A 17,574-nucleotide genomic window follows, 5' to 3' on the forward strand; every position below is an offset into this window, starting at 1 on the left:
TACAATAAAGTCTCATTTGTTTACATTAGTGAATGTATTAACTAACATGAAATAACAATGATCAATACATTTGTTACAGTATTTATTAATCTTTGTTAATGCTAATTAATAAAAATCCAGTTCATTTTTGTTCATGTTAGTTCACAGCGCATTAACTAATGCTAACAGATACAACTTTTGATTTTAAAAATGTATTAGTAAATTTTGAAATTAACATTATCTAAGATGAATAAATGCTGTAGAAGTATTGTTCATATAGTTCTTTATAACTAAATTAGTTAACTAATGTTATCTAATGAAACCTTATTGTTAAGTGTTACCATTTAATGTATAATGTTTAAATTTTAAATGCCAGCGAGTGTTTCGTTTATTTGAATACAAGTCATATGACTGAACGCATGCTTTTATTTGTGGATGTTTGTTTCATACACCAATATCATATTGACCCCATAAAAATATTAGCATTAGATATGTTTCTCTACCCAAACATTTCAGTCCAAACTGATATCGTGATTTTCACAATAAATAAAAATAGATGAGAATGAAAAATACGAACACTGCAGTATAAAAAATAGTATAAAGAAGAACTTCATTTCCCATAGTGCACTAGGTGCTTCGTCATCAAACGGTGACGTTACCCCTCGCAACGGTAATCAAGCGCCTCTTTTTTTAGTCGTAACACAAAACTGTGAGGCACCAGTACAGGACTATTATCTAAACTCGCTTCTTTGATGTAGAGGATTTTAAAAACACAACTTGTGATAATGCCTAAAATAAAGTAAGTTGCCTGTTGGGCTATTTACACACATTTATTTACTCCTCGTTTAAGTTGACTAGCTTACTAGCTACCCAAATGAGGAAGAATGGAGCTAAATAAGCATATGCTACTATTCAGATGATTTTGTCTCGTAGTTCGGACACATTATGGGATGTTGCTGCAGCGGAAGTACGCAGCAGGGAGAACAGGACTGATGAAGAGGATGCTGAAGAGGACGCACACTTCTTCACACAGAGAACAGTCTTCTTCATGGGGAGTAAAGCAGGGGTATGCCTACAATATAGCACTACTGTTTATGGTCTTGAGGTTTAACCTCGAAAACAGGTTAAAAAAATAACCCTGTAACGCTTGACATATAAAATAATAGTTAGGAAATATATATATTTTTTTAAATGGAACAGTTTATTGAAACTTTAGACAAAAAATTTACTAAAAATATAAACAAAAGTTGTGTCATTTTATGCATCAGGCGTTTATGGCTCGTATACAGTTGTATGATATAGTGAGGAATATGTAACTCACACTCAAGGATGAAAAAACAACTCAGTATTAACCAGAGCCTCAAACTGAGCAAACATATTCAATTTGCAATTGCTAATATTTAAATGGATTGCCTATATTATTTTTATGGATACATTTCTGAAAGCTTGAAATGTAAATCAATGAGAATTTTATAACAGTATAACAGACTACTTACATGAAATGCATAAATATCAGTTGTCACTCTATATCACTTGATATAATGTCTTACCAAGATGATGCTTGGTTTTATGATCAAACCTCTGCAGTGTTCATTGTGCTCTGTAGTTTTGTTGTGCAATGCAAAACAATGATTAAATACACATTGCATCATATTTAATACTTACATTTTAACATGACTAAAAGAAATGTGTATGGATAATCAAGTAAACCTAAGTTTTGGTCATGTTAATAATTTAAGGATAAAATATTTGAAAATATTTTAGCCTCTATTGTCAGAAAACAACAACACACAAATACAAAACATTTGACCTTATATTTCAGGGCAAAACAACGATATTACTACGGTTTCTTGACAGGTAAGTGCGAGGTGTCATGTTGTGCATTTGAAGTTTTTAAGAGTCTTCATGTCTCCTCAGATTTGTGTTTTTCCCTTTAAACCAGAGATGAGGCAGCTAAACCTACTCTTGCACTGGAGTACACTTTTGGTAGACGAGCAAGAGGGCATAATACGGTACGGGCTTCAGTGCAGTCTTTAGTTCTTTATGGGAACTGATTTTCCATTTGGCTAGATAATTGTCTATTTTCTCTGCAGCCTAAAGACATCGCACATCTGTGGGAATTGGGAGGGGGAATCTCCTTATCGGACCTCGTTCAGATTCCCATCACGGCTGACAATGTTAGGTTAGACTCACAGACACTGTGCATTCATTCAGGATGGTAATCTGAGAGAGCATTTTAAGTTCCAGTATGTTCCTGGGATTTGAAATCAATTGAAAATGTGGTTGCAAACATGAGGTACAATTATTTTTTTTTCAGTTCTTTATCTGCAGTACTTGTTCTGGATCTGTCTAAACCTAATGCTCTGTGGGAGACCATGGAAAGGCTGCTCGGATCAGCTCGAAGTCAGGTGGAAAAAGTGTGTGCCGTACTCCAGAAGACAGGAGAATCCAGATCAGGCAAACAACGAGTCCCACGAATCCTGCACAAGGACTATCCGGTAGAGAGGATCACACAGTTGCTCTAAATCGAGTGTGTGCATTTATGTTGCAGTGTGTATTACATGAAACGGTCTCTCTTCAACAGGACCGAGAGCTCATCAGCCCTTTTCCTGTTCCGCTTCTCATAATTGGCAGCAAGTTTGACATCTTTCAGGTAAAACTTCACTGCATTAGAATGTTCAGATTCAGAATAGAGTACTTGGTTTCTGCTAACTGTTTTTTAAAGAGGCCATATTATGCCCTTTCACAAAGTCTACTAGAATAGGTTTCCATGTTTGAATGTTCAAAAAACATTATTTTTCACATATTTTGCATTGTTGCAGCACCTCCTTCCCAGTCTGTCAGTAACAGTCAGTCTGTTTAGTTCCGTTTTCTACGAAGCCCCTCCTTGCGAAAAGCGCAGTGTGCTCTAATTGGTTGGCTGGACCAGTGTGTAGTGATTGGTCGACCACTTCAAGGGTGTTTCAGAAATGTCCTGCCCCTTACCATAAGTTTCAGCTTCTCGGGTGTAAACGAGAAGCTGAAAATTGTGTGTTGTTGGACATGGCAACAACACACTATCGTAAGGCCTCATACTTTTGCGTATGCCTTGGGTGGGAATTATTTAATTGAGTATTGTAGAGACATAAACGTTACATTTTCACGCCCCTAAACATGACGTGGAACAAAGCGAACTGTGATTGGTTGCTTTACATGTCAGATGGCTTCTGGGCATTCCTTGGCCAATGAAAGATGCTATGGAGTCCAGACCTTCTGCCGTCAGTCTGAAAGTCTGGCGACACGTAACTAGACACCAGCAGCACTCCAGCTCCATGACACTCAAAACTATCCTGTTAGCCATTACTATAGCTAACATTAGATAGCATATCTCGGTTCTGTGAAACATAGCAAAACCAATGTTACTCACGTATGGAGCAGAAACAACGCAACCTCGGCATCCGTTTTCAGGCCTTCCTCTAAGGTCTCTCCAGCGTTAGAAAGCTTATTAATGCTGGTCCTAAAGTTCTTGCCTGATCATAACCCTTCTTTTTCCACTGATATTCCTCTGAGCTTTTCTCTTTTGTAATGTCTCTCTCAGCCATCTCTCTTTCTACAGTCTTTCTTCAAATCCCATCTTGCTCACTCTCTTTCCTCCTCTATCATAAGTGGACACGCCTCCTACTGCTGATTGGCCACAAGTGTGTTGTGGTGCTTGGTCCAATCCACTTTCAACAGTGTTTCTCAGAAATTGCTAACTGCACCTTTAACAATTCAAAGCTGGATTTTTTAACTCATTTTTAGTAAATATTGAGGAAAATGTCTTAAGGTTATCCAGTAAACAAAAAATTGTTAGAATAATGATAACCAAACTGTTATATTCAAGAGTCTCATTCATGCTGAACTCCTGTCTCCTTCTAGGACTTTGATTCAGAGAAGAGGAAGGTGATTTGTAAGACTCTTCGCTTCTTAGCCCACTTCTATGGAGCGTCATTAATCGTAAGACTGAACTCTTGTTAAAGTATTTCAGAATTTATCACAGTTTGAGGATGTTAATGCAATGTAACTTTCAGAAATGTGCAGCTTTAGAAAAAAAAGATCTCTGAACTGACATTACCCTTGTGTGGCATAACCCAGCTTTAACTTAGTCAACTGTTCAGCTTTTCTGTCTATGGTCTGCGTTGTATCTGAATGCTCTCTGTCTCTTCATAGTTCACCAGCAGCAAGTCAGAAGCCACAATGTCTAAGAGCAGGAGTTTTGTTAATCAGCTGGCATTTGGGACTGAAAGACCGTATGAAGCTTTCATTATTCTCATGCACTTTAAAATTGAGATATTCTTCATTCATGAAGTTCAGTTGTTTTTTATAAAAAAAGAAATGATCTTCTATTCTGTTAGAAAGTCAATCTCTACAGACCCCAGTAAACCTCTGGCTGTTCCAGCAGGATCAGACTCTCTCAGTCAGATTGGTAAGATATGCATTTTACTGTTGTTTTGGTTGATGTCAAACAAGCTGTTATGCATCTTAAATCACCATATTTAATATACACATCCGTTCAGAAGTTTGGGGTCAGCAAGATTTTTTAATGTTTTTGAAAAGTCTTTTATACTCACTTGATAAAAAAAAAAAAAAAAAAAAAAGTAATATTGTGAAATATTTTTAGAATTTAAAATTTTTCTTTTTGAATATATTTTAAAATGTATTTTATTCTTGTTTAAGCTGACATTTCTTTTTATTATCAATGTTGCTGCTTTTGTCGATGCATTTAAGGATTCTTTGATGAATAGATGGTTAAAAAGAACAATTTCATTTTGAAATAGAATTTTTATAAATGTTTCCATTGACACATTTCATCAATTAAACACGTCCTGGCCGAATAAAAGATTAGTTTCTTTTTAAACTGATCCCAAACTTTTGAACTGAATGTATATTTCAACTAAGCAATATTTTTTAATTATATACATGTATACATGTTATGCAGTTTTTATAACGTCATATTAAAATGGTGCCATTTTTTAAAGATTAAATCTTAAAGTCCCCATGTAGTCAATAATTTTATCCCTTAAACTCATCTTTGATCACTAAAATGACACTTTTTTTCCTTGAAAAATTTTTATTCATGCCTTAAAACAGCTTGAATGTAACTCTACACCCTTGCCTCATTTAGTATACGCGCTTCTATGAATATGCAAACTAGCCCCGCCTCCACTTACTCACTTTAAATATGCAGTATTACCTATGAATTTAAATTTAAATTTAAAAATTAAAGTTCTCATTTGCATTGATTTATTCATCCTCTAGGTCCCCCTGTTTCCTCTGAGATTGATATCGGGAGCCTACATGCCAAAAACCCCTTAGACCTTTGGAAGAAAGTTTTTGAAAAGGTTTTCCCACCTGAGGTACTTTTTGAAATTGTATATCAAATATTCCCCGCCCACACGCACACACACACACTCACTCACACTCTAATATCAAATGTCTGTCTGACCCCGATCATTTTTGTTTTTCAGAACACCAAAGAACACAAAGAGCTGAAAGATCCTGCCAAAGACCCCCAGTACAGTGAGACCCTAATAGACTCAATCAGAGCCCAGAAAGACCAGGTACAAGACACATGCTTACTGCCACTGTAAGATCACCACAGCATTCAGATATTTGTCTTCTAGTAACCTCTAGTCCTGTGTGTTTATAATCCCTCCAGTAATATACTGTACTGTACCATCAACTGATCCTCCAGAATGATACATGCCCTGCTTTACTTTAGAGTGCTGTATATGACTGAACGTTACCCTGCACCTCACACCCGCTGCCCTTCAGTAGCCTCTCACCTGCTCTGATTTAGACTGTTATTGCTGACTACCAAGTGATTGCAATCAGCCAATATAAGTGACACTTATTTCATACCCTGAACTTATAGAGTAAAACATGTTTTTATGAACTACAACAATTTGATATATATAATCTTGTTATTTAATAATTTTTTTTAGGAGAGACAATTGCACAGAGAACCATTTGAACCATTTTTTTTTTTTTGTAGTATTTATCATTGTAAAACATGCTTCATGTTAAGTTTAGAGTATGTTAAAATATGAAAAAAAAAAAAAAAATCCAGATCAGTGTTACTAGGATTTTTTATTTTATATTTATTCATATTTTGAAAAAACTTTTTTTTAATTATCAGTTTTTAGCAATTTTATGTGCTTTTGTAAAAAAAAAAAAAAAGATATAGTATATTTATTTTTATTTCAGCCAAGGCAAAATTTCAAATTTTCATTTAAGTTTATCTAATATTTGTTGTTTCAGATTTATTTCCATAATGAAAACAGTTAACTGTTGTTAACTTTTTAACAACACTGAGATGTAATTACATCTAGATGTAATGCACTTCAGTTAAAGCCCAATTTTAATTGGTTCAATCTGACTGATGAAATATCAGGCACACACATGTATTTAATAAGTCAGAGACCACATTGCACAGCAATAATCATCTTTTTTCTTGTCTCTTTTCTCAGGAGCTGGAGCAGTACAAGAGAGAACAAGCTAAGTCCTGGAAAAGTTTGGCTCTGGATCCATAGATTTCATTCAAAAAACCCTGAAAAGACCAGCAGGTTCAGCATTAACTTACTGCACTGTACCACATGGACTTAAATAATGTTTCCATTATGTACAGTAAAGGATAATATATGACACCATCTTTTATACTGTATATATATATATATATATATATATATGTATAATGCTGTATATAATGGCAATTACATTGTCTATTTTTACCTTTTGCAGATCAGTATAAATTGATTGTATTTTGAAATCTTTTTTTTTTCATTTTCCCTAAATTATTTAAACCGAAAACACCACTCTGCTTCGGAATTAAACAAAAATGTTTATTTAATATGCTGTTCCCCCCTTTACTGAGAATATGCAAAATTATGTAAAAAGAAAAAAAAGTGCCATAACAATTAAATGAATTGAAAGAAACAAAAATAAATAAACCATACATTAAAAAGTTGAAAAACAACAAACAAAAAAAAAACACTGATATGATACACAATGTGTAAACCACACTGGGAAAATCTATGTACCAAGCACTTTATCTGCCGTTCCACCCTCTCATACAGCGGCGGACACACACAGGTTGTTTTCTGTCAGGGGCGTCCCACTGTAAAGGCATCTTGTAGTGAGTACAGTGAGATGTAGTGGTGTCATAATCCTTTTTGTGCTCTGAATCATTCCATTTCACATTACTCCTCTGATGTGCAAAATGAAACCGTAGCACAATGAATCAAGTCTTTTCATCCTTATAAACCAAAAGAGTAAGCTAGCTGAGAATACTGGGCACTTAGTGACATTATACATGTATAAAACACAAAAAAAGCCCACTGGATGTATTCTGTCTGGTACCTATCTGCCCTATTGTCTAGGTCTACAGTTACACTATATGCCAGAAAAACTCTTCCTACGGGGCTCCTAAAGAAAGGCCGGGTACGTGGTTCAGGTTTACTCCAACATCCTCCTAAAAATACAGACAAGCAGCAGAAGGAAAGAAATGGGTAAACAGTAAACGCACACAGAGACATGGAACATTATCATGAAAAGAAGGCTAGCAAGTATCATAGATGTCCGTCTATGCAGAATGTTAGTACACACACGCGCTTACAGTCATAAGGCTGATTCAGCGATCAACAGTGCTGATCGAAGGAGCAAAACGGAGAAAAACCATTTAGCCAGGGCGCAGTTTTCCATTAGTGCATGCCATGCATTCGTCTGCAAGTTCCCTCTTTATGTTTCGAATACTACAAAATTATGCAAATAATTTCAGTGGATATTTCAGCCTCCAATGATACAAAGTCTTTGCATTAAAAAAAAAAAACAAGAACATTATTATTAAGCTAATTTAGAATAGCTTGAATGCACAAAATTCCAGTTATCTAAATAGACAAATTTGAAATAGAAATGACTGAGTTTGCGCATAGTTTGCTGTATTCAGTTTGGTAAACTGGGTAGTTGCACTGTGCAGAACACAGAAAGGTGAGCTCAGAGGAGAGCAGACAGGCACTGGAGTTGCTTTAGTCCGTTCACGGGGGATACGTCTGGCAGTTCAAAGGGCTTGGATGGCCACTTGCTTCCTGTCACATGCAGCTGTGTGTGTTTTGGTGCGGTTTCGCTTAGCCGAGCCAAGCAGTCAGTCCAGATACACGGGTGTGATCCTAAACTAATACACTACAGGGTAAAACGACAAACACGCCTCGTACAGAATCCTGTAGAAGGGCACATAGGAATAATTACATTATACATACACAAAAGATCCATTCAGGAACAAGCTACGGTATGTAGTTAGTCCAGTTTACTAAAAGATTATTTGCTAGCGATGGCACTCTCCTCTCCTGTGGGGTGTGTGCGGTTTAAGTTGAGTCCCATACTGGGTTTCTCTTGGCTGGGGTTGGTTATGGTTGTTTTTGGTGGTGGTTGGGGGGCTCCGTTACTGGGCAGGGGTCCCCATAGGCTCTGAGAGCCAGGGCTGGTTCTGGGTTTGGGGGTGGTAGGACTGGTCAGGCCGAGGCTGGTCAGAGCGTCAAGGGTTCCGTCAGGGTCCACCATGACATTTATAACTGCAGGGATAGACAAATACATCAGAAAGTGTCAATGTGATGAATACTTTGTTCATCATGAGTTGACTGATGTAATAGTAAGAAGTTATTTAAATATCTAGAAAATAATAATACAGCACTTCTTAGATGATTAAGGCAAGGTAAGTTTAGTTCCATTGTGCAGCTGTTGAACGTAGTGTAGACATGTAAGAAGAAGCTAAGTGTAAGTCTTACCTTGAAGCTGTTTTTCTACCCTCTTCAGCTCTGTTAGTATAGATGAAATGTCCTAAATGGCACAAAGAATGATTAGAAAAAGTACAGATCAACATCAATTACGGTAAGACATTCAGCATTAATGAACTTACCTTGTTTGTAGTTTTGGGAAGCGGTACTTCATTGTCCAGACAGAGTTTACTCTCAATATCATCCCACTTCCTGTCCTTGTCTTTGAACAATATCCTTTAAAATAGTGAATAAGAGAACATTAAAAAATCCTTTTAAATGTCAGAACAGGTCACACACACACAAACACACAGTTTGGTCATGAAACTCTATAAGGCACAGGGTAATAAAACTTTACATGCAATCTGCAGGCAATCACATCATTGTGGCACAAGCTGATTGCTGATGAGAGAGCTTGCTCAACTTTTAAATAGTCATAACAACTCTAAATAGACATTAGCATTGCCATATTTTAATAACATGCTAAAATTATTCAGAGAGTTGTCATGATTTTTCAAAAAAAGAAAAAAAAATATTAGTATGGCAGGTTTAATGTAGGATTTGCTAAGTCTGATTTCTGTAATATTTTCAGCAATTATAGAATGTCTCTTTATGTAATTTGGTTTGATTAGCAACACTGTACACATTTCATTCCATGACTGACCTGATTTTGCCGGCAGTTTTATCTACAGACTGTCGGATTTTGGAAGACAGTTGGGAAACCGACGTCAGCAATAAACTGTCTAGCACCGCCTGCAAAAGAACCAGCAGGACCTTGTCAATCAATACGTTACCAAACAAACAACATCCAGCCGATAAAACACAGAGGTAATGAATCTTAATGACATCATATCAGTTTTCATGTCACCGCTCAGTACACACCAAGTTAAACTGAACAAGATGTCCTCAAGTGAACACACACCCAGAAGAGTGCTGAATCTTTCATCAAACGTATTCAAGATTGGGTAGTGTTTAAGTTAAGAGGTTCATTCATACCGGTCTCACCTCATCCCGGTTCCAGGTACGTCTGCGCAGGGCCGCCTGAGGGTCCAGGCTGTCCGGGGCCCGGGGACGAAGCTCCACTGGTTTGCCATTGATCTCTGAGGCTTTGGTGGGAACTACAGGGGGAATCTTCCTGAAGTTTAGACTTTCGTCAAAAACTCTCTCTACCAGCTGAAGACACGGAGAAATAACGACAAACTTATTAAGACAAGCACCTTGGCAAACGAATAAACCTCTTGAATCTGCAGCAAGTTGTACCTCCTCCCTGGTGTCGATGGCGGAGCCCGGTGTGGTGGCGGCCGTGCTGACGGTGGTGCTGGGTGCTGTGCCGGAGGAACTGACCGAGTCGATTTCGCCGGCCACGTCATGGATCTCCCGTGCCAGGATAGCCAGGTCCTTGGCGAGGTCCTGACTGATCCTGCGCACACAGGGAAATAACCTGTAAACTTTCAGATGGGTGTCTAGAAACTAGGGGTGCACAAATACAGACACATCATGCAAATGACACGTACAAACTCACATTAGGTAGGCCCTAATCAATACATGCATATGCAATCCCATTCCAAATGAATGTACTGTATGAATGACATGCATCACATGCAACATTTATAAAAGTATCATTATTATTAACATGACATACTACCGTTCAAAAGTTTGGGGTCATTACAATTTTTAAAAAGAAATGTATTCTTTTATTGAGCAAGGATGCATTCAATTGATCAAAAGTGACAGTAAAGACATTTATCGTTAATATTAATAAATGCTGTTCTAAACATAAATTCTGACATTTATAATGTCAAAAAACTTTCTATCATTCATTCGTCACAGTTTCTACAAAAATATTAGCAGCACAACTGTTTTCAACATTAATGATAAATTCTTTCATTTCTTGAAGCAGAAAATCAGTATATTAGAATGATTTCTGATATATATATATATTAAATTACAATTTTAAATTGTAATAATATTTCACAATTTTACTGTTTTTACTGTATTTTAGCTTAAATAAATGCAGCCTTGGTGAGAATGAGAGACTTTTTTTTTTCTAAAAAACATTTAAAAAATCGTACCGACCCGAAACTTTTGAATGGTAGTGTATATAATATAACATGCTAAACACATCTAGGATAGACTCACACATTTGTTGTGTATACGTTTTGATAATTCTTATGGTATTGAAAGAGGTTTTAGAATAACCATAAGGTGGCAGTATTGCTACATGAACAGATCACAAATTTGGCTGATGAGGCATACAGTTTATGGATTGTTAAAGATGCAATGTGTCATTTTTGTTCAACAAAAATGTAAAATTCACACAGCATCAACACATAGAAACTAATTTTACACATAGAACAGTCTGAATAGTACTTTTGCATTTTTTTTTTTATAAAGACCCCAGTCATATTACTAGCCTAATAAAAAGCTGTTTAACATTAAGTGGGACACCTCATGCTGAGATCATATGATCAGCTGAATTATACTACTTGCTTTATTTTGTTAACTCAAATTAACAATGGCTGACAGCAAACAGTCTCTCTCAGAGAGAGAGAGAGAGAGAGAGAGAGAGAGAGCGAGCATGTGATCAGGTTATATTACTGTGTGCCCTGCAGCAGTGGATTTGAAGACAGTCTCTCTTGTTGCAGTTCCAGCTGTGACTAATGCTATATGAGGATATCTCCTGAGATAACAGACTATGTGCCCGCATGTAACACAACGGTGACTGCCCACTTTTTTTTGTATATTACCCATTCATTTTCCACACAGATTTTAAACATTGAACTAAAAAAGTGAAAGTCAGTCCCAGCCATTGCTGCTTTCTTACAAGAGCACTCTATTGAACCAGGGAAATGAATCATTACAAATATAAATGGAAATAGGTTTTTATATACATGATAATAATAATAAGAATTATAATGTTGTATAGTCTATAATAGAGGCACTTTTACTCAGTGAGAGATTTATTCATGAGGGAATAATTATCTCATAATATTATTGGAGGCTTACACACATTACATACAGTTAGTATGAACTGTGCATTAATTTGACTGGTGACAGCATTATACGGGTGGCTTGATGCAGTACATGACATGTAGATAACTTAAAAAAGAATTATGCAATGCAAAAAGTGCCATTAGAAATGTTATTTACCTTTAAGAAGCTTTATTTGCTTCACATGTAAAATTAAATGAATTGCTCATTACAAAAGGCTACTCTTGACATCGAAAGAAGTGTAAAGCCTGTACAAATACTAGAAATCGTGAAAAACAGAAATAAGTCTGTAAAACATTTAGACATTTAATTTATCTATTAGAATTTTTGTCATTTTATGTCGTTTCCTTTTTTTAATTATATGATGTCATTACATTGCTGTCTTGACTCCAGCCAAGAGAAGGTTTGAAGAAATCGTGATCAATTATGATCAATTATCACAATTAGAAGATCTGGCATCTGTCAAATCATCTCAGATGTATTAAACGAGGTATGAAGAACGGACACCTGGACCCAGTGTTTAATTTGTAAATGAATAATTGCCGCTGTTACAAGGCGCTGTGACCGACACAAAACATACAATGACGTCACTAGACGGTGATGGCACAACTATAAGAGCACGGTCCTGACTACATATAGCTACATCGAGACCAAATATTATTTAGTTGATCAGTGATATTCTCTCTCACCTCTGACATCGATTGCTGATTCTGACTGATCTAACTCCTGTCTCCCGCTATCCTGATTCACGAGTTCACACTTACAAATAAGTCAGATAGAATAAATGGTATGTGTATTTGGTGTGCAGTCCGAGGAGAGGGCTCCAGGCTCGGTATTTGGCCCGAACCCAGAGTACTCCCCCCGTATTCCTGACTGTGGTAGAACAGGCCAAGAGTGAGGAGTCGGGGTGGTGGAGGGACGCTGAAGACTGTCGAGGAATGTAGGTGTATATATACGGTAGTGTATATATATGAGTGTATATACAGGCTTCCTCTCATGCTGATAGGATAGACGTGGTAACTGATGACGAATTGATTAGATTGATTATTTGAACGTGCTCCTCCCGAACTTTGTTTAATGAAACATCATTTAGTATTAGCAGTTCCGTCTTCGGGATCTCTTTTGATCAGAAACACCATCTGCTTTACTCGTGAATATGGAAAATGGCGATATTAACTTATTTTTCCTGAGAATTGGATAGAGAATCACACTATCACCATGTAATGCACTTGTTAATGCCGGATCGTTTAAAAACTGGCTCAAATTAAGCACTGTATGGACCCCACTCTAGCGCTACACAGACTGGAGAAAGCATAACATCAATGTTCTGTCAAGTAACTGTGGGGCATTTAAGAAAAACACTTTTTTAGACTAAAAGAGAGTTGATAAGTACCTGGCGATCTCCTCGCTGTGAGCCGTCCAGTCTCGTATGTACTCCTCCTGTTCTTTCATCCTGTTCTTGAGGAGGAGACCCCCGGGGCTGGTCGTGACCGGAGCGGGAACGCCCAGCCTGCTGGTGCGAAGGGTGGTGCCCGGCCGCAGGCGAACGTGTTTGGGAGAGTTCCGGTTGGAGCCAAACTCATCCTCAGAGGTAGAGGCATATTCGGGAGGCAGCCGTCTCCACCGGTTATTGGCTGAAAGGAGAGAGAGGTATGACTGAAATGTTTGCAGAAATACAATTAATAGTGAGTAATAAAGTTCTATATGAATTGGGGGTTGGTTAGAGGTGTGCACATTTCAAAAAGGCCTCAAAAACAGTTAATGTATCAGTATTTTAGTCAGTATTACAAACACAGTCTCCAAACGTCTTGCATCACTATCACACGATGCAATGATCTTCTTCCCCACTGGCTCAAGGTTTTATTAGCATGGCAACTAAACATTCTGTTATAATTATATTCAATTATCATTGTAAAACAATCTTGTTGTTGTTGTTTCAATGCAAAGTTTGTATTTGTACTTTATTATACACTATAATGATTCCCATTAAAACCTTGTTTCAAATGGGGATGGAGCAAAGATAGTTGTATTTAACAAAATTATGTATAAAGAGATTAAAACAAACCACTTAATATTGCAGTTACCCCAGCAGGTATCAAACTTATTAAAAGCGAACAGAAAAGCTTTTCTGACCAACTATCTCTAAAATATGACACTAGCAAGTGATGAAAAAGACATTTGAGTTGATGTTTTAGAGGTTAAAGATCTGGACTGGTATCGCAAGTGTCCTTCATGAACTCGCTCGCATCTGCGATGAATGTTTTCTTTGCGCATGTGAAGCTGTTTGCTGTCATGTTGTTTTACTTTGTGCCACCAGGGGGAATGTGTTTAACATCCGCTGACCCTCATTTCTTATTGCTCAGTGCTTGCATCAGCATAAGAGACAACTTTCCTCTGATTTTGACTGTGTGGCAGTAAAGGACAAACATCTAAGAAGTCATAATTATTATTATTAACATAATTCATTAATTTCTCAAAGTTTCCTCAGAGCACTGAATCTACAAATATACTCTTAAGCACGTGAATATTAGATCTAAATGTATCTCCCTCTAAATGTTTATTTAAAGGGAAAGCAAATGAGCTGAGCTCCTTTTCATCACTGCTGAGTTTGATAAAAAAAAGCATTAAAAAAAATATATAAAAAAAGAGATGACGCATTGACTAGAATGGCATTTAAAAGCATGCTGAGATTCAGTTACTATTTTCATTGTATGAAAACCCAACACACACACACAGCCCAGAGATGGTACAGTACCCATGGGCTCCTCCTCTGCGAGAACACTTTCAGGCTCAAGTTGAGTTTCTGTGTAAAATGGGATCTTTATAAATATCACAAGCATGCAGAGACAGACAATTACAGACATACATTACTAATGATACCGATTCAATCCACATAAAACATCACAAAACTGCACTGCTAAATTCTGCTGAATGCTAAACATCTCATTTTAAGCAACTGCAGTTTTTAATAGGCTGTAGAAGATTCATCATACAACTGTCATTTTAATGACTTTATGCATGAAATGTAAATTCTATCTATTTACAAAATGGATGTTATTGATCTTATCTCTGACCCTTTCTTACAATATACTGATTCTGCTCCTTTAAATGCTCGAGCTACTTTTCAGATGGATTCTCATTGGCTGACAATGTTTTTATTGTTCATCTGTGTCTGTTGTGTTGTGTTGTGGAATTTGCTATTCTCTTAAAGTCCACCTGTAGTGAATCATTTTATTCCTTAATACTCATATTTGACATTTGAATGACATATTTAAGCGTTTTTTCCTTGAAAAAAAATTCTTCATGCCTTAAAATAGCTTGAATGTAACTCTACACCCTTGCCTCATTTAGGATACGCGGTTCTATGAATATGCAAATTAGCCCTGCCTCCACTCACACTAGAAAATACTCAACAATGGTGCCGACTTATGAATTTGGACATGGTTTGTCTTAAATAATATTAAAAACACCACATAGACATATAAACAACATTAAAAGCTGGATTTTTACCACAGGGGAATTTAAATTTAGAAATATTATTAAAACTTTACACATAGTTATCATTATGGTTATAGTCTTTGGTGTGAAGGGGCCTTTGCTATTACTGTTTTTTAGGAACTATTTTTAATTTGACGAAATAAAAATCACGCAGCATGCTATACACATGCTAATTAAAGCCCTGCTGCTAAAAACAAACTGGATCGCTAAACTAGTCAACCTCACTAACTGAGTAGTCAGTTGTCGGACTTCCATCGCTACTGCATACTCAGTACTTATCTGAAATGAAAAGAAGATATGGCACCCAAACAAATTACCTTACTTCAACTGGCTTCTGCTAGCAGGAACAACTTACAATTAGCAAAGGTTTTTGTAGCATTTCCACTCATGCATGAGCTACATGAGTCATACTTCTATTACATTCCTTCTCACCTGATGGGGTGCTGTTGACAGGTGCTGTCTTCGGCTTGGGGTCCGTTAGCTTGGAGACACTATTAGCCCTCATGCGTGCAGTTAGCTTGTTGTCCCCTGCTTGTTGATTTGTGCTTCTCAGCCCCAGACGAAGCGCCGTCTCTGCCGACACACGTGACGCTGCGGTCCGACCGACCGTGGCCTCCGAATCGCTCCGTGCTGAGAACGAGCCGAGTCTGGTGCGTCGAGGCTGCGCTAGCAAGTCAATGCGTGACTGCGCCTTTCTTCCTGATGGTGGTTTAGAAGTGGAACTAGTGGTGGACACCTCCGATGCCACTGAAACCCTGTCTGCATCCGCCAGGTCTGTGTCCGATGTGTCTCCAAGCCGAGCCCTGCGCAACAGAGATGCCCGCGTGGGACGGGGCTGCGGAAGACCAGCCTGTTTCACAAGGGCCGCGGCGCTAGTTTGCACCGTCTTGCTGGGCTTTGCGGACCTTGCGGATTTGCTGATATCAAGCTTGGACTGCAAGAGGTCATCGGTGGAGGTGAAGTAACCTTTGGTGAGTGAGCGGCTGGAATACATCTCCTGGTCCGAGGAAAGGATGTCTGAGATGGCTAGAGAGGACGTCTGGTCGTCATCCGTGAGATCTTGGGATGGTTGGCGGCCACGGGAGGCCGTCTGTACTGAACGGCGAGAATCTGAGCGGCTTTCTGTGGTCTTGGTCTTGGTCTTCCTCTCCAGGCGCTCTCTTGCGCTGGTCGTGGTTTTCGATGTGGCGCTCGCATTGCTCTTCTCTCTATAAAGGCTGCTGAGGGACCGTCGCTTCTGAACCGCCTTACGATCGGCCTCGGCTGCCGCCTGGCTAACCGTGCTGGCCGTGTCGATGTCAGACTCTGGGGATAAAGGGCCGGCTGCGGGGTCCAACTTCTTCTCATCCCGGAGTTTAGCCTCAAGGAATGCCATGACAGCTTCAGTGTCTTTGAGAAGAGTTGCCGTGTCCATGCTGCCCATCGAGTCGCTTCGCTCCCTCCCGCCGTTCTGTCGGTTGATGTGAGGAATCAGTTCTATGGGGACGTTACCGCTGGGCTTCTCAATGGTAAAACTACCCTGCCTCACCAGCGCTTTCCCAGACCTCTCGCTGTCACTTCCTTTACTCTTGTCCTCAGAACGCCTCCTGCGACTCTCCTCTGGCGTTCTCCTCTCTCCACTTCCGAGGGGGCGCGCAGAAGACTGTTTTCCAGCTTTCCCGTCCTGCTGGATGCTCTTGGATTGGCTAGACTCAATGTTCTTGTTGTTCGGAGTTTTGAGGCACTCGCCATCACCTTTATGGTCACTGTGGCTTTCTTTTTCCTGGGGTTCTGTGTCCTGCTTCTCACCGATCTCAGAACGCTTGATCTTCTCCTCAGTTGGAAGCTGCGGAAGAGTCCTTCTTTTGCGCTCAGCTTGGCTGGAAGTGGTGGAACCGGTGCTCTTGATAGAGATGCCAGCCTCAAAAGCATCGCCGTCTGAAGTGGGAAAAAGAAAATACATATTATAGCACTTCAAACATATCCACTACTGTTCAAAAGTTAGGGGTCCATAAGATTTTTAAAAAAAAATTATTAATACTTTTATTCAGCAAGGATGCATTAAATTGATCAAAACGGACAGTAAAGACGTATAATGTAATGTTACAAAATTTTCAAAAAAAAGAAAAAAAAAAACCCTGTTATATTAGTTTTTATCAATTTATCAATAAATACTGAAAAAATTAATCATGGTTTCCCAAAAAATATTAAGCAGCACAGCTGTTTTTAACACTGATAACAAGAATGCTTTTGAGCAAATCAGCATATTAGAATGATTTCTAAATGATCATATGACACTTAAGACTGGAGTAATGGCTCCTTAAAATTCAGTTTTATTTTA

The 17,574-nt window shown here is 38.2% G+C and overlaps 2 protein-coding genes across 12 annotated transcripts in view; one reads left to right on the forward strand and one right to left on the reverse strand.

The window, feature by feature from the left end:
• Positions 1-608: 608 nt before the first annotated feature.
• On the forward strand, positions 609-6,845 carry dync2li1 (dynein, cytoplasmic 2, light intermediate chain 1). Its single transcript, XM_081351173.1, has 13 exons — positions 609-778; positions 913-1,045; positions 1,802-1,836; positions 1,922-1,991; positions 2,073-2,161; positions 2,297-2,477; positions 2,564-2,632; positions 3,877-3,954; positions 4,168-4,247; positions 4,353-4,423; positions 5,257-5,354; positions 5,466-5,558; positions 6,468-6,845. The coding sequence occupies exons 1-13, from the start codon at positions 765-767 to the stop codon at positions 6,528-6,530; spliced, it is 1,074 nt and encodes a 357-aa protein (XP_081207299.1). The 5' UTR covers positions 609-764; the 3' UTR covers positions 6,531-6,845.
• The window catches only part of cep170aa (centrosomal protein 170Aa), a 41,355-nt gene continuing 30,571 nt past the window's right edge, over positions 6,791-17,574 (reverse strand). For 2 of the 11 annotated variants that reach the window (XM_081351171.1, XM_081351164.1), the window contains 8 exons: positions 15,687-17,171; positions 13,150-13,390; positions 10,026-10,185; positions 9,762-9,938; positions 9,430-9,518; positions 8,909-9,002; positions 8,778-8,829; positions 6,791-8,564 (listed from right to left, as the gene is read on the reverse strand). In XM_081351171.1, coding sequence (XP_081207297.1) covers positions 8,311-8,564; positions 8,778-8,829; positions 8,909-9,002; positions 9,430-9,518; positions 9,762-9,938; positions 10,026-10,185; positions 13,150-13,390; positions 15,687-17,171 — 2,552 coding nt within the window. In that variant the 3' untranslated portion in view covers positions 6,791-8,310. Of the gene's footprint in view, positions 8,565-8,777; positions 8,830-8,908; positions 9,003-9,429; positions 9,519-9,761; positions 10,207-13,149; positions 13,391-14,511; positions 14,560-15,686; positions 17,172-17,574 lie in introns of all 11 variants that reach the window. The other 9 variants (XM_081351162.1, XM_081351163.1, XM_081351168.1 and 6 more) reach the window with 8 other exon arrangements.

Source organism: Scardinius erythrophthalmus, assembly GCF_964197995.2.
Source record: "Scardinius erythrophthalmus genome assembly, chromosome: 21".
Lineage (NCBI taxonomy): Eukaryota > Metazoa > Chordata > Actinopteri > Cypriniformes > Leuciscidae > Scardinius > Scardinius erythrophthalmus.

What these genes read in the sequence shown, in the direction of transcription:
- dync2li1 (XM_081351173.1), top strand. An exon ending in GCAAGTTTGACATCTTTCAG is followed by an intron (nt 2,633 to 3,876) that starts GTAAAACTTCAC and finishes GTCTCCTTCTAG; the next exon opens with GACTTTGATTCAGAGAAGAG. An exon ending in AGACTCTCTCAGTCAGATTG is followed by an intron (nt 4,424 to 5,256) that starts GTAAGATATGCA and finishes TTCATCCTCTAG; the next exon opens with GTCCCCCTGTTTCCTCTGAG.